The sequence below is a fragment of the Bison bison genome, unplaced genomic scaffold (genome assembly GCF_000754665.1).
Source record: "Bison bison bison isolate TAMUID 2011002044 unplaced genomic scaffold, Bison_UMD1.0 scf7180017864285, whole genome shotgun sequence".
NCBI classification, from domain to species: domain Eukaryota; kingdom Metazoa; phylum Chordata; class Mammalia; order Artiodactyla; family Bovidae; genus Bison; species Bison bison.
The window spans coordinates 26180-43411 of NW_011494857.1; the positions used below are offsets into that span (position 1 = coordinate 26180).

At 42.8% G+C, this 17232-nt stretch overlaps 1 protein-coding gene across 4 annotated transcripts in view; it reads right to left on the reverse strand.

Moving 5' to 3' along the window:
* LOC104995599 (bile salt sulfotransferase-like) overlaps positions 1-17232 on the reverse strand; it is a 43729-nt gene that overhangs the window by 7206 nt on the left and 19291 nt on the right. For 2 of the 4 annotated variants that reach the window (XM_010849536.1, XM_010849534.1), the window contains exons 2-5: positions 10345-10602; positions 7118-7326; positions 6469-6595; positions 3835-3929 (exon numbers count right to left, since the gene is read on the reverse strand). In XM_010849536.1, coding sequence (XP_010847838.1) covers positions 3835-3929; positions 6469-6595; positions 7118-7326; positions 10345-10480 — 567 coding nt within the window. In that variant the 5' untranslated portion in view covers positions 10481-10602. Of the gene's footprint in view, positions 1-3834; positions 3930-6468; positions 6596-7117; positions 7327-8166; positions 8550-10344; positions 10603-17232 lie in introns of those variants that run through there. The other 2 variants (XM_010849538.1, XM_010849537.1) reach the window with 2 other exon arrangements.

Genomic DNA, 17232 nt, shown 5'->3' on the forward strand with positions numbered 1-17232 from the left:
GATAAATATAGTAGACAAACTATTAGCCAGACTCATCAAGAAAAAAAAGGGAGAAGAATCAAATCAACAAAATTAGAAATGAAAATGGAGAAATCACAACAGACAACAAAGAAATACAAAGGATCATAAGAGACTACTGTTAGCAACTATATGTCAATAAAATGGACAACTTGGAAGAAATGGACAAATTCCTTCCGAAACTGAACCAGGAAAAAATAGAAAATCTTAACAGACCCATTACAAGCATGGAAATTGAAACTGTAATCAAAAATCTTTCAACAAACAAAGCCTAGGGCCAGATGGCTCCACAGGTGAATTCTACCAAAAATTTAGAGAAGAGCTAACACCTATCGTAGTCAATCTCTTCCAGAAAATTGCAGAGGAAGGTAAACTGCCAAACTCTTTCTATGAGGGCACCATCACCCTAGTACCAAAACCAGACAAAGACGCCACAAAAAAAGAAAACTACAGGCCAATACCACCGATGAACATAGATGCAAAAATCCTTAACAAAATTGTAGCAAACAGAATCCAACAACATGTTAAAAAGATCATACATCATGACCAAGTGGGCTTTACCCCAGGGATGCAAGGATTCCTCAATATTCACAAATCAATCAATGTGATACACCACATTAACAAGTTGAAAGATAAAAACTATGTGATTATCTCAATAGATGCAGAGAAAGCCTTTGACAAAATTCAACATCCATTTATGATAAAACCCTCCAGGAAGCAGGCATAGAAGGAACATACTTCAACATAATAAAAGCCATATATGATAAACCCACAGCAAACATTATCCTCAATGGTGAAAAATTGAAAGCATTTCCCCTAAGTCAGGAACAAGATAAGGGTGCCCACTCTCACCACTACTATTCAACATAGTTTTGGAAGTTTTAGCCACAGCAATCAGAAAAGAAAAATAAATAAAAGGAATCCAGATTGGAAAAGAAGAAGTAAAACTCTCACTGTTTGCAGATGACATGATCCTCTACATAGAAAACCCCAAAGATACCACCAGAAACTTACTGCTGCTGCTGCTGCTGCTAAGTCTCTTCAGTCGTATCTGACTCTGTGTGACCCCATAGACGGCAGCTCACCAGGCTCCCCCGTCCCTGGGATTCTCCAGGCAAGAACACTGGAGTGGGTTGCCATTTCCTTCTCCAATGCATGAAGGTGAAAAGTGAAAGTGAAGTCGCTCAGTCATGTCCGACTCTTAGCGACCCCATGGACTGCAGCCTACCAGGCTCCTCCGTCCATGGGATTTTCCAGGCAAGAGAAAATTACTAGAGCTAATCAATGAGTATAGTAAAGTTGCAGGATATAAAATTCACACACAGAAATCCCTTGCATTCCTATACACTAACAATGAGAAAACAGAAAGAGAAATTAAAGAAACAATTCCATTCACCATTGTGATGAAAAGAATAAAATACTTAGGAATAAAGCTACCTAAAGAAACAAAAGACCTATATATAGAAAACTATAAGACACTGATGAAAGAAATCAAAGATGACACAAATAGATGGAGAAATATACCATGTCCATGGATTGGAAGAATCAATACAGTGAAAATGAGTATACTACCCAAAGCAATCTATAGATTCAATGCAATCCCTATGAAGCTACCAATGGTATTTTTCAGAGAACTAGAACAAATAATTTCACGATTTGTATGGAAATACAAAAAACCTCGAATAGCCAAAGCAATCTTGAGAAAGAAGAATGGAACTGGAGGAATCAACCTGCCTGACTTCAGACTATACTTACAAAGCTACCATCATCAAGACAGTATGGTACTGGCACAAAGACAGAAATATAGATCGATGGAACAAAATAGAAAGCCCAAAGATAAATCCACATACCTATGGACACCTTATCTTTGACAAAGGAGTCAAGAATATACAATAGAGAAAAGACAATCTCTTTAACAACTGATGCTGGGACAACTGGTCAACCACTTGTAAAAGAATGAAACTAGAACTCTTTTTAATACCATACACAAAAATAAACTAAGAATGGATCAAAGATCTAAATGGAAGACCAGAAACTATAAAACTGCTAGAGGAAAACATAGGCAAAACACTCTCTGACATAAATCACAGCAGGATCCTCTATGACCCACCTCCAAGAGTAATGGAAATAAAAGCAAAAATAAACAAATGGGACCTAATTAAACTTAAAAGCTTTTGCACAATGAAGGAAACTATAAGCAAGGTGAAAAGACAGCCTTCAGAATGAGAGAAAATAATACCAAATGAAGCAACTGACAAAGAATTAATCTCAAAAATATACAAGCAGCTCATGCAGCTCAATTCCAGAAAAATAAATGACCCAATCAAAAAACGGGCCAAAGAACTAAACAGACATTTCTCCAAAGAAGACATACAGATGGCTAACAAACACCTAAAAAGATGCTCAATATCACTCATTATCAGAGAAATGCAAATTAAAGCTACATTAAGGTACCATCTCACGCTGGTCAGAAGGCTGATATAAAAAAGTCTACAAACAATAAATGCTGGAGAGGGTGTGGAGAAAAGGGAACAGTCTTACACTGTTGGTGGGAATGCAAACTAGTATAGCCACTATGGCGATTCTTTAAAAAACTGGAAATAGAACTTGCACATGACCCAGCAATCCCACTGCTGGGCGTACACACTGAGGAAACCAGAATTGAAAGAGACACATGTACCCTAATGTTAAGCAACCTAGACGTCGATCGGCAGGTGAATGGATATGAAAGCTGTGGTACATATACACAATGGAATATTACTCAGCTATTAAAAAGAATGCATTTGAATCAGTTCTAATGAGGTGGATTAAACTGGAGTCTATTATACAGAGTGAAATAAGTCAGAAGGAAAAACACCAATACAGTATATTAATGCATATATATGGAATTTAGAAAGATGGTAACGATGACCCTATATGCGAGACAGCAAAAGAGACACAGATGTAAAGAACAGACTTTTGGACTCTGTGGGAGAAGACCAGGGTGGGATGATTTGAGAGAATAGCATTGAAACATATATTACATTTGTGAAATAGGTCACCAGTCCAGGTTCAATGCATGAAACAGGGTGCTCAGGGCAGGTGCACTGGGATGACCCTGAGGGATGGGATGGGGAGGGAGGTGGGAGGGGGGTTCAGGATGGGGAACACGTGTACACCCATGGCTGATTCATGTTAATGTATGGCAAAAACCACTACACTATTGTAAGATAATTAGCTTCCAATTAAAATAAACAAATTAAATAAAAGAAGCCACACACCTGTAAAAATAACAACAACAGCAACAAGAACAACATGGACAGAACAGAACAAAAATCCTAACAAAAAGAAAACAAAGGGGCTCCCCTGGTGGCTCAGTGTTAAAGATTCTGCCTGTCAGTTTAGGAAACATGGGTTAGATCCCTGGTCTGGGAAGATCCCACCTGCCTCGGAGCAACTCAGCCCGTGTGGCATCACTTTTGAGCCTGTGCTCTAGAATCCGGGCACTGCAACAAGAGTATCCTTGGCTCATCACAGCTAGAGAAAGCCTGAGGACAGCCGTGAAGACCCAGCACAGCCAATACATAAATAAAATCCTTTTGTAAAAAAGCCCTTCAGCTTATGGTGAAACGAAGAAAAACACGTGAAGAAATAGAGCTCGGAGCTTTGAAGTGTCAACCAGAAATAAGGCAATGAAGACCGGGTTGCTATTCTCACTCCTATTGACTACAGGCTAAACTTTGAGAAGGTGAAAGGGAGACATGGGAATGGAGGGAAGGTGGGGGGAGTGCAGATGGTGGTGAGAGAGAGTGTGTTGACTCTAAGAGCAATAGTTACCCATTTCATCTCTTCATAGCTCAGTATCAGGAAGTTCTCCTTGTCTCTCATGGACATCCAGCCCCGAGCGTGGTCAAACCACGATCCAAATACCACTGCATGGAGGGGAGGCAGAAAGAGTGAGTGGATGACGCACGGAATGAAAGCAGGGATCCATACACTATGTTCACTCTGTGGGCACAGTGACTAGCACAGTGCCGGGCACATCTACATTTGCTATAACTGGTATCCAACACCACGCATTTGCCCTTTAACAAGCCTAATGCCTTTGCAGCAGGTTTTGTATACAGTTTTCAAGGGTCTGTAAGGAGATCGTGTCCAGTGAACCATGTGGTCTGAGACAAGGCATTTTTTTTCCCTCTTATCTGTTCAGCATTTAGATATTTTTGCTTGTTAGGTACATTCTCACAACACTTGTTTTTCCTCCCTCTCCCTGTCATCTTCCCTTCATTGTTGCTGTTGGAATTATGATTCCCTGGGAGACCAAATCAGGAAGGGAATACTGGCTTCAGTAGTTCCAGTGCACCCACCTAGTTGGCCCATGGCATGTGGGATTTTCCCAGACCAGGGATCAAACCCATGTCACCCGCCTTGGCAGGCAGATTCTGAACCACTGGACCACCAGGGAAGTCTTGTTGCTCTTTTACTGAAAGAGTAGCCTGAAGCAAATCAGGAGATTTGCTTCAGGAGTTCACTCAGGATCAGCTCAATAAAAACTATGACTTCCAGTGTTTGAAGATTGGACTTTAGTGTTGAGGGCAAAAAAAAAAGTGAGGGAACCTGAACTATTCAATATAGAAGTGATGATTGTGTCATAGCCTGGAAGGGCTGAAGAGCATGCAGATGAGGACAATAAAGAGTCTGTGGCATTATTCCCATAGACCAAGGACATCACTGGATTCTCCTGTGTCGATAGCAGCACCATCAACTGTCTTGGTGACCAGTGTGTCCCCAGCTGCCCAAGAAGCAGAAAAGATGTTGAGTTATGGCAGAATGTTGGCAGACAGGGAGCAGAGTGCATGTCCACTGATGGCAGGATGCCCTCTGTGAGCATCAAAGAGTGACATTAATAGATCTCTGAATGACATTACTACGATCTCTTTGCTTTATTTCGTGTTGTATTTGATTGTTTATTTGTCATCTCACACTGATGATAATGGGGCTTCCCAGGTGGCAGTAGTGGTAAAGAATCTGCCTGCCAATGCAAGAGGGCTAGAGATGTGCGTTCCATCCCTGGGTCAGGAAAACCCCCTGGAGGAGGGAATAGTAACCCACTCCGATATTCTTGGACAATTCCATGGACAGAGGAGCCTGGTGGGCTACAGTCCAGGGAGTTGCAACGAGTCAGAGATGATTGATTGACTGAGCACTCACACACAAGTGGCAAGCACCACCCTAGGGCCTGGAGTCAACAAGGAAAAACTCAAAGATATTGCATTTTAGTGGAGATACATGTGGCAGAAACAAACAAATAGAATACATACTCACTGGTGATGACTGCAAAGGTGGGGGAAAGATGAAACTATAGAGATGGGAGAGACGCTATTTTGTATAGTTTATGAAAAGGATCAGACACGACTGAACGACTAAACAACAATGGCCCTCTCCAGTGAAGATGTCCATGGGCTACTAAAGCAACAGTTCTGAAACCGGGAGATGTATCATAGGTGAGATACTAGATTCATCACATAGTTTTGAGAAAAACTGCAACATTTCAAGTATCTGAGAATGCTTAGATGTTTTGCATAATTAAAAGTATAGAGAGGTTTCCCTGGTGGTCCAGTGGTTAAGACTCTGTGCTCCAGTTCAGGGGGCCAGGGTTCTACCCCTGGTCAGGGAACTAGATCCCACATGCTGCAATGAAAGAACCCCCAAGCCACAACTAAGATGGAAGAATTCACCTTCCACATCTAAGACCTGATGCAGCCAGATAAATGAATAATTTAAAAAAATAGAGGTCCTGAGTGAATGCGTGCTAAGTCACTACAGTTGTGTCTGACTCTCTGCGATCCCAGTGACTGGAGCGTTCCAGGCTCCTCTCTATGGGATTTTCCTGGCAAGAATACTGGAGTGGGTTGTCATGCCCTCCTCCGGGAGATCTTCCCAACCCAGGGACAGAACCTGTATCTCCTGCATCTCCTGTACTACAGCCAGATTCTTTACCCACTGAGCACCCTGGGAAGCCCATAAAGGTCCTGGCATAATGCATACAGTTTTTAGACACACAGGACAAGAGAATGAAGGGACTTTTCGAGAGATGCACCCATAAATGGTGGAAAGTCAGGATTGTATTGTCCGGGAAGCCAATGAAAGCTGTCTTTCAGAAAGTCTCCTGACTTTCACAAATTTAGGAGAGTACAGGAGAAGAACGTGAATGCTTTCTGTTAGTATTAGGTCATGGAGATTTAGAAGATAGCTAGGATAGTTTCTGATGGGGCAAACAAAAGGGCTGGTTGAAGTTCTTCTGCTTTACAAGATAGTATATGGATTTAGAAAATTTGGGTTCCAGTGGTGATGGAACCCTATACTCATGTATTGGTTAGATGTAGAGACATCAAGTTGGGTAAAAAAATAAAAAGAGGTCTGATGAAGGACTCTGACAACTCCAAGCTTTCATATTTTACATTCACTCACCATTTCCTTCGACGAACCATTCAAAGTATTGTTCCAGTGACTGTGGTCTCTTAACAAATTTTGCACTCCTCCAGAAAAAATAACCAGACACTAAAACATCTCTGGGATTTCTGATGAGGTAGATCATCTTAAAGAGAAAAATTGGATCATAAAAAATCAATAGTCATTTTCTAACCTTCTTAATCATCATAAAAATGGGGGGAAAAAAAACAGTTCCTAGAAAGTGCCCTTTAAATATCATGGATTGTTTTAATAAACTAGTTATTATATTAATTAATCAAATATGTATTTTAAAGTTCCTGTGAACTAGTCACTGGACCAATAGTAAGGCCCTAACTAAGGAAGAGGAAAGCATTGTTCTTTCCCTTTGGGATACTATAGACTAAAGAATCTTCCTGTCAATGCAAGAGAAGCCAGAGATGTGGGTTTAATCCCTGGGTTGGGAAGATCCCCTGGAGTAGGGCATGGCAACCCACTCCAGTATTCTTGCCTAGAAAATCTCATGGAAAGCAGAGCCTGGTGGGTTACAGTCCATGGGGTCAAAAAGAGTCATGAACATGACTTAAGAACATGACTTAAGCAACAGAGCACCACCACTGGCCCATCAGGGAAGCCCTGATGAAGACTGTCTTGACCGCTGTACACCGACCTTGGCCTTGGATTTGAAGAAAGACTTGGGGAAGAGTTGGACGGGAAGGTGAGAACTGATGAGACGTGGGCCTTCCTTCTCCTTTAGTAATTCATACCCATGCTTAGTCTCTACCCAGGGGGAGCGGTCCCAAATGGGCTCAGATTGGACCCACTTGGGATCCCCCTTGGAGTAAATCAGGCAGACAGTTTCAATCAACCAGTTCGTTCCTAGATAAAGAAAGGAAAACTATGATCAATCATTTTAATCTGACTTATAAAGATTTTTATAATGTATACAGATCATAAAAGGTGCCATCTTAACCATCTTTAAATGTACAGTTGAGTTGTTGTTTAGTCACTCAGTCATGTCCAACTCTTTTTGCAACCCCATGGACTGTAGCCCTCCAGGCTCCTCTGTCCATGGGATTTCCCAGGCAAGAATACCGGAGTGGGTTGCCATTTCCCTCTCCAGGGGATCTTCCCGACCCAGGGATGGTACGCACGTCTCCTGCATAGGCAGGCAGACTCTTTACCACTGAGCCACCAGGCACGCCTGTACAGCTCTGTAGGGTTAAGTATATTTACATGGTTATGCAAACAATCTGCAGAACTTTTCCATCTTGCACAGCTGAACCTCTTGCCCATGAAGTAACAACTTCTCATTTTCTTCTCCTCCCAGTCCCTGGCAACCATTCTACTTTCTCTTTCTGATACCTCATTTAAGTAGAGTCATACATACCATGCAGAGCTTGGTGGCTCAGATGATAAAAAATCTGCCTGCAATGCAGAAGACCCGGGTTTGATCCCTGGGTCAGAAGATCCCCTGGAGAAGGAAATGGCTACAGACTCCAGTGTTCTTGCTTGGAGAAACCCATGGACAGGGAAGCCTGGAGGGCTTCAGTTTCTGGGATCATGAAGAGTCAGACACAACTGAACAACTAACTCTTTCACTTCACTCCATACATACTATGTCTTCATAGTTTATCCATGTTGTAGCAAGTGTCAGAGCTCCATTCCTTTCTAAGGCTGAATAATATTCTCAATATGTGGATAATAAATTTTGTTTACCCATTCATCTGTCAATGGACCTTTGGGTTGCTTCTATGCTTTGGCTATTTGCTTAAACCCCTTGAACTTGTTCCTGTTGCTCTTGGTCTTTGAACAGCTTCCCAGTGCCCTTGGCTCATCATGACCACAGCACTTCCAATGACTTCAGCCTTGTTTCTTGCCCAATCACAGTCCATCTATGACCCTGCCACTCTTAGATATATGATCCACATCCTTTCAGTTCAGTGGATTTGTCAAGTTCTTTTCCAATTCCTGATTACTATCCATGCTGATATGCTGATACCTTTACTGGAAAATCTCTCCTTTCTGAAAAGTTATATTTATTTATGCATTTATTTTTGGCTGGGTCTTGCTGTACTTGGGCTTTCTCCAGCTGGAGTGAGCAGGGGGCAACTCTCTAGTTGTGATGCTCAGGCTTCTCATTGCAGTGACTTCTCCTGTTGCAGAGCACGGGCTCTAGAGCCGGCAGGCTACGGTGGTTGTCACACATGGGCATAATTGCTCCACAGCATGGAGGATCTTCCTGGACCAGGGGTTGAACCCATGTCCCCTGCATTGGCAGGCAGATTGTTAACCACTGGACCATCAGGGAAGTCCTGGAAAATATCTCTTTTCATGAAATAATTTCACATTCACTCTGTAAAAAAAAAACACATTTTATTTTCCTGCTGCTAATTCTTTCCTTTTTCTAAAAAAAGATTCATTTATTTTATCATTAACGCCTGTGCTGTTTTCATTGTTGCACTTGGACTTCCTCTAGTTGCAGTGAGCAGGGGCTACTGAGAAGCCTTCTCATTGCAGTGGCTTCTTTTCTTGTGAAGCACAGGCTCTGGGCACATGGGCTTCAGCAGTTGTGGCTGTGGGCCCTAGAGCACGGCTCAGTAGCTGCGGTGTACAGGCTGAGTTGCACCACAGGATGTGGAATCTTCCCTGACCAGGGATCAAACAGCGAAGCCCCGCGTTCACTCTTTCTGATCTCAATTTAGTGTCATTTCTTCTACCTTGCTGTTTGGCTGTGGTAGTTATGTTTTATTCCCCACCCCAGCCCTCCCACCTTGTTTTATTGACTTAACTAACAAGTTAAGGATGTATATGTTTAACACCCTCAGTTCAAAAACAGTGGGGTCAACATGGCAAGACTAAACTCTCCATTGCTCCATTATATTATACAAGTAACTGGATAAGACTTGTTTCTGCTAGCAGGGAGCTTATTGTCTCTTTCATATAAAGCAGAAATAGGGCATCTCTGGGGTCTCAGTGGTAAAGAATCTGCCTGCCAATGCAGGAGACATGGGTTCAATCTCTGACCCGGGAAGATCCCACAGGCAGTGGGGCAACTAAACCCATGCACCGTAACTACTGAGCCATGAGTCACTGAACTACTGAAGCCCTAGAACCCCGGCTCCACAACAAGAGAAGTTACCTCTAGAGAAGCCCTTACACTGCAACTGGAGAAGGCCCACGCATGCAGTGAAGACCTAACACAGTCCAAAATAAATCAATAATAATGATAAAAGCAAAAAGCAAAATTCTATTAAAAAAAAGAATGTGTGTATTTAAGGTGTACATGTTCATTTGTTACATGTCACATTGTGAAAAGACTACCCCTGTCAAGCTAATTAACATATACATCTCACAGAATTCCCTCCTTCCACTACTTTTAGGGCTTCCCCAGTGGCTCAGTGGTAAAGAATCCACCTGCCAACGCAGGAGACAGAAGAGATTAGGATTCAATCCCTGGGTCAGGAAGATCCCCTGGAGAAGGAGATGGCAGCCTCTCCAGTATTCTTACCTGGAGAGTCCCATGGACAGAGGAGCCTGGTGGGCTATGGTTCATGAGGTTTCACAAAAGTCGGACAGGACCGAGTGACTAAACAACAGCAGCCCGTTTCCTCTACAGACTTCACTCTCCATCTTCTTCCATTCCTCTCTACAAACAGCTGAATCTGCCTTGGGCTTCATTCCCATGGTTTCCTCCGATGCCTTTGATTACCCGCTCTGAGCACTCAGCTGACTGTGTGACTGCCTGGCTCAACCCTTTTCTCTGGATATAAGCGGTATCAGTGCACATTTCTATTCCCCTAATGCATTGTCGGCATACAGAAAGCATTCCACCTGTCTACTGAATGAATGAGGGCCACAGCCACAGCCTGTCAGTATCTGATCCTGCTTCCTTACCTGATTTGGGGAAAGTCAGCAGTAAGACATCTTCGTCTTTAACAAGGAAACTCTCCTGCACCTCTCTCAGGAGTTCAGGTGAGTAATCCACACTTGGGAAGGGTATCCCTTCAAACCACACACACTTTCCTGTCATGACGATGAGCTCTTTCTACCTCTTGTGAGCCTTTTAGCCATAGTCACTGTTGGACTGGGAGATGCATTTTATAGTCAACATCGAACAATCATTAATCTCTCCCAGGTCGTTGATGAGTGTTCCTGTCCATAAAAAGAGAGGGTCACAAGATTGATAATATTGGGCAATCGTGAAGTCATTCAGAGAACATTCTGGTGTGACCTGAGTTTGACTTCATGGGAGGGAACCGGGAGTTTAGTAACAAGATGGAGGATGTAGACATGTGGTGGATTAAAAATGTATATCTTTAAGTTTATTATTTATTAGCTGCACCAGGTCTTCATTGGTGTGTGTGGGCTTTTCCTAGCTGCAGCAAGCAGAGGTTACTCTCTTTTTGCCAAGGTGGGGATCTAGGCAGCTGGGCTGAATATATAGCACAGGGGCTGAGTTGTGCATTGGCACGTGGAAACTTTCCGGACTGGGTATCGAACCTGAGTCCCTTGCATTGGCAGGCAGAATCCTAACCACTGGACCACCAGGGGAATCCTAAAAAAATATTTTAAATAAGGTTTGTTATATTTTTTCAACACTTTTAGATGTATAGGAAAATTGTAAAGATAGTGTAAAGACTTCTCATAGTCCATACATTATTAGGACTTCCTTAGTTTTTACATAATATCCTTTCTCTGGTCCAAGATCCCATCCCAGATGCTACATTACATTGGGTCTTCATGTCTCCTTAGGTCTCTCTTGGCTGCGACAGTTTCTCAGACTTTCCTTGTCTTTGATGACTTTGACAGTTTTGAGGATTACTGGTCAAGGATTTTGGGGAAGGTTGCTCTCTTTGGGTGTGCCCGATGTTTTTCTCCAAATTAGACTGGGTTTCTGGGTTTTGGAGAGAAGATCATGGAGGTAAAATACTAGTACAGTCACAACATTTAGAGGGTATTTACTATCAACCTGACATCTCAGTCATATTCGACTCTTTGGGATCCCATAGAATTCTCTAGACCAGAATACTGGAGTGGGTAGCTTTCCCCTTCTCCAGGGGATCTTCTGAACCCAGGGACCAAACCCAGGTCCCCACGTTGCAGGTGGAGCTTTACCAGCTGAGCCACATGGGGCTTTCCCTCATAGCTCAGTTGATAAAGAATCCACCTGCAATGCAGGAGACCTTGGTTTGATCCCTGGGTTGGGAAGATCCGCTGAAAAAGTGAATGGCTACCCACTCCAGTATTCTGGCCTGGAGAATTCCATGGACTCTATACTCCATGGGGTCAAAAGAGTCAGCCAGGGCTGAGTGACTTTCACTTTCACTGACATCTCATTTTAGATGTTGATTTTGATGACCTGGCAGAAGTAATGTTTGTTAGCTTTATGATTATACAGTGGAAGTGAGAAATAGATTTAAGGGGCTAGATCTGATAGATAGAGTGCCTGATGAACTATGGACGGAGGTTCGTGACATTGTACAGGAGACAGGGATCAAGACCATCCCCATGGAAAAGAAATGCAAAAAAGAAAAATGGCTGTCTGAGGAGGCCTTACAAATAGCTGTGAAAAGAAGAGAAGGGAAAAGCAAAGGAGAAAAGAAAAGATATAAGCATCTGAATGCAGAGTTCCAAAGAAGAGCAAGGAGAGACAAGAAAGCCTTCCTCAGTGATCAATGCAAACAAATAGAGGAAAACAACAGAATGGGAAGGACTAGAGATCTCTTCAAGGAAATTAAAGATACCAAGGGAAGATTTCATGCAAAGATATGCTCGATAAAGGACAGAAATGGTATGGACCTAACAGAAGCAGAAGATATTAAGAAGAGGTGGCAAGAATACACAGAAGAACTGTACAAAAAAGATCTTCACAACCCAGATAATCACTATGGTGTGATCACTCATCTAGAGCCAGACATCCTGGAATGTGAAGTCAAGTGGGCCTTAGGAAGCATCACTACGAACAAAGCTAGTGGAGGTGATGGAATTCCAGTTGAGCTATTTCAAATCCTGAAAGACGATGCTGTGAAAGTGCTGCACTCAATATGCCAGCAAATTTGGAAAACTCAGCAGTGGCCACAGAACTGGAAAAGGTCAGTTTTCATTCCAATCCCAAAGAAAGGCAATGCCAAAGAATGCTCAAATTACCACACAATTGCACTCCTCTCACACGCTAGTAAAGTAATGTTCAAAATTCTCCAAGCCAGGCTTCAGCAGTACGTGAACCGTGAACTTCCAGATGTTCAAGCTGGTTTTAGAAAAGGCAGAGGAACCAGAGATCAAATTGCCAACATCCGCTGGATCATCGAAAAAGCAAGAGAGTTCCAGAAAAACATCTATTTCTGCTTTATTGACTATGCCAAAACCTTCAACTGTGTGGATCACGATAAACTGTGGAAAATTCTGAAAGAGAGGGGAATACCAGACCACCTGACCTGCCTCTTGAGAAACCTATATGCAGGTCAGAAGCAACAATTAGAACTGGACATGGAGCAACAGACTGGTTCCAAATAGGAAAAGGAGTACGTCAAGGCTGTATATTGTCACCCTGCTTATTTAACTTCTATGCAGAGTACATCATGAGAAACGCTGGGCTGGAAGAAGCACAAGCTGGAATTAAGATTGCCAGAAGAAATATCAATAACCTCAGATATGCAGATGACACCACCCTGTGGCAGAAAGTGAAGAGGAACTAAACCGCCTCTTGATGAAAGTGAAAGAGGAGAGTGAAAAAGTTGGCTTAAAGCTCAACATTCAGAAAACGAAGATCATGGCATCTGGTCCCATCACTTCATGGGAAATAGATGGGGAAACAGTGGAAACAGTGTCAGACTTTATTTTTCTGGGCTCCCAAATCACTGCAGATGGTGACTGCAGCCATGAAATTAAAAGACGCTTAGTCCTTGGAAGGAAAGTTATGACCAATGTAGATAGCATATTCAAAAGCAGAGACATTACTTTGCCAACAAAGGTCCATCTAGTCAAGGCTATGGTTTTTCCAGTGGTCATGTATGGATGTGAGAGTTGAACTGTGAAGAAAGCTGAGTGCCAAAGAATTGATGCCTTTGAACTGTAGTGTTGGAGAAGACTCTTGAGAGTCCCTTGGACTGCAAGGAGATCCAACCAGTCCATTCTAAAGGAGATCCAACCAGTCCATTCTAAAGGAGATCAGTCCTGGGTATTCTTTGGAAGGAATGATGCTAAAGCTGAAACTCCAGTACTTTGGCCACCTCATGCGAAGAGTTGACTCATTGGAAAAGACTCTGATGCTGGGAGGGATAAGGGGCAGGAAGAGAAGGAGATGACAGAGGATGAGATGGCTGGATGGCATCACCGACTCGATGGATGTGAGTTTGAGTGAATTCTGGGAGTTGGTGATGGACAGGGAGGCCTGGCATGCTGCAATTCATGGGGTCACAAAGTGTCCGACATGACTGAGTGACTGAAATGAACTGAACTGAACTGAGATTTCCCCATGGTAAATTTACTCTCACCTTCTTCCTTTTTTTTTTTTTTTTAAATTTTTTCTGGCCAGGCCTAATGGCACGTGGGAGCTTAGTTCTCTGATCAGAGATTGAACCCATAACCCTTGCTTTGGAAGCTCAGAGTCTTAACCACTGGACTGCCAAGGAAGTCCTTACCTTCCTTCCTTTTATGTGGGCATATTTAAAAGATGAAGTCTAGACCTGAAGATATTAATGAGAACATCTCCTGTAAACTCTAATTGAGGAATCTTTAAAAAATAATTGTCTGCTGCTGCTAAATCGCTTCAGTCGTGTCCGACTCTGCGACCCCATAGACGGCAGCCCACCAGGCTCCCTCGTCCCCGGGATTCTCCAGGCAAGAATACTGGATTGGGTTGCCATTTCCTTCTCCAATGCATTTAAGTAAAAAGCCAAAGTGAAGTCTCTCAGTGGTGTCCCACTCTTAGCGACCTCATGGACTGCAGCCTACCAGGCTCCTCCGCCCATGGGATTTTCCAGGCAAGAGTACTGGAGTGGGGTGCTATTGCCTTCTCCGAATGATTGTCTGGTACCATTCAAATTGGGGGTGGAGGAGAAGGGGACGTCAGAGGATGAGATGGCTGGATGGCATCACTGACTCGATGGATGTGAGTCTGAGTGAACTCCGGGAGTTGGTGATGGACAGGGAGGCCTGGCGTGCTGCGATTCATGGGGTCGCAAAGAGTTGGACACGACTGAGTGACTGAACTGAACTGAACCATTCAAATTATCAAATTGTTATTTTAAAACAACCATAATAAAAGAAAAACTAAAATATGGTCCAAAGAAATTAGAAGGGAGAATGTAAACTAAATCCTGGATTGATTCCTAAACCACAGAAAATGCTATTATTTTATTATTGGGACAGTTGACCACATTTGAATGCACACTGTGGATTAGATAATAACATTGCATCAGTACTAATTTCCCTGATTTCTGTCACTTTTGTGTTTATAAAGGAAATATTCTTGATCTTAGAAAATATAAAAATTTTTAAAAATAATTGTATTTGTTTATTTTTAACTCTGCTGGGTCTTAGTTGCTGCCCAGGCTTTTTCTCTAGTTGTGGTGAGCAGGTTTCTCCTTGCTGTGGCTTCTCTTGTTGCGGAGCACGGGCTCTAGGGCCCGAGGGCTTCAGTAGTTGTGGCTCTCGGGCTCTGGAGCACTGGCTCAATAGTCGTGGCGCACGGGCTTAGTTGCTCTGGGACATATGGGATCTTCCCAGACCAGGGAGGAACCCTGTCTCTTGCATTGACAGGTGGATTCTTAACCACTGAGCCACCAGAAAAATCTCATACACTGAAGTTTTGAGGGATAAAAGCAAAGGATTTCTGTAACTTACTGTCAAATGGCTGAAAAAGTTTATATTGTATATTAGAGTGAAAGAAATGAAAGCGTAATCTAGCAAATGTTGCAAAACATTCAGTGTCAGAGTCTTTGCAACCCCATGAATCGCAGCACGCCAGGCCTCGCTGTCCATCATCAACTCCCAGAGTTTACCCAAACTCATGTCCATCAAGTCGGTGATGCCGTCCAGCCATCTCATCCTCTGTTGTCCCCTTCTCCTCCTGCCCCTGATCCCTCCCAGCATCAGGGTCTTTTCCAATGAGTCAACTCTTCGCACGAGGTGGCCAAAGTACTGGAGTTTCAGCTTCAACATCAGTCCCTCCAATGAACACCCAGGACTGATCTCCTTTAGGATGGACTGGTTGGATCTCCTTGCAGTCCAAGGGACTCTCAAGAGTCTTCTACAGCACCACAGTTCAAAAGCATTAGTGATGGTAAATCTGTGTGAAGTTTGTATAAGAATTTTGTGTGTATTTCTTGCAAAATTTCCCTAAGTTTGAAGATAATTAAAAATGAAAATAAAAACTACATAAATAGATGTAGTGATAATAAGCTGGAGGGAAATTGAGATACCATGGACTGAAATCTCTCACACTGTTTTTTTATACCGACCTAATTTTTAAAGAAATCTTTTTTTTTTTTTTGTGGCCACTTTGTGTAGCCTGTGGGATCTTAGTTCCCTGCTCAAGGATCTAACCCACAACTCCTGCATTGGAAGCACAGAGTTTTAACCACAGGACCACCAGGGAAGTCCCTGAAATCTCTCTTTCTAAGCATAAGGGTCAAGAACTTGCTTTAGACTCACAGGTATGGGGGTGAATTTAAATACCTAACTGCTCGGGAAGATCCAGTCCTTATTTGCCATTTCATCATTAACATACTGAGAATTTATGAAATGCTTCCAGGTTTTAAGGACTGGGCTGAGAGAATTCTCATATTGGCCACATTGAAAATGTATAATAGCAATTGTATTTTAAGGGTTCAGTTCAGTCAGTTGAGTCGCTCAGTCATGTGCGACTCTTTGTGACCCCACGGACTGTAGCATGCCAGGCCTCCCTGTCCCTCACCAATTCCTGGAGTTTACCCAAACTCATGTCCATTGATTCGATGATACCATCCAACCATCTCATCCTCTGTCATCCCCTTCTCATTCCCCCTTCAATCTTTCCCAGCATCAGGGTCTTTTCAGATGAGTCAGTTCTCCTCAGGTGGCCACAGTATTGGAGTTTCAGCTTCAGCATCAGTCCTGGAAAGGACCTTAACACTTTCTAGCAAAAAAAAAACTGTAGCTATTTACTCTTTTACAGCTTGAGTCTATTTTTTTTACAACTTCCTACCAAGTCCACATGTGATTTACTAATACCATAAAGTATCACTGTGCATAGCTGACATACCTGGGTGGTTTTCCTGTTTCCAGTAAAACCTAAAATCTGGTTTATCATGGCTTTTTGTTTTTTCCCCAGAGAAGTAAACTCAATAGTGCTTGGTGATTGATTAGTGATGAGGAGTAACTATGGGAAGTGATGAAGAAACTGAGGTTTTCTACTTGACTCGGAAGAGGGTGTGTCTCTTAGAAATTGCATTTGACTGCAAGTAGTAATGACTTTAAAAAGTAGAGACTTAGTTATCTCATGTGAGAGGAAACCTAGAGGTGGGCAGCCCAGACTAGTTCAGCATACTGAGAGATCATCTGTGACCCAGAATCCTTCTCTGTTTATGCTTTTCCATCCTTGGTGTATGACTCTGGTCCTAATACTGATAAGATTACTATTACTAATACTAATACTGCAACAGCTCCAAGCATCACTTCATTTCAGTCATTCACTTGCTCAGTCATGTCCAACTCTTTGTGACCCCATGGACCGCAGCACGCCAGGCCTCCCTGTCCATCAACAATTCCGGGAGTCCACCCAAACTCATGTCCATTGAGTCG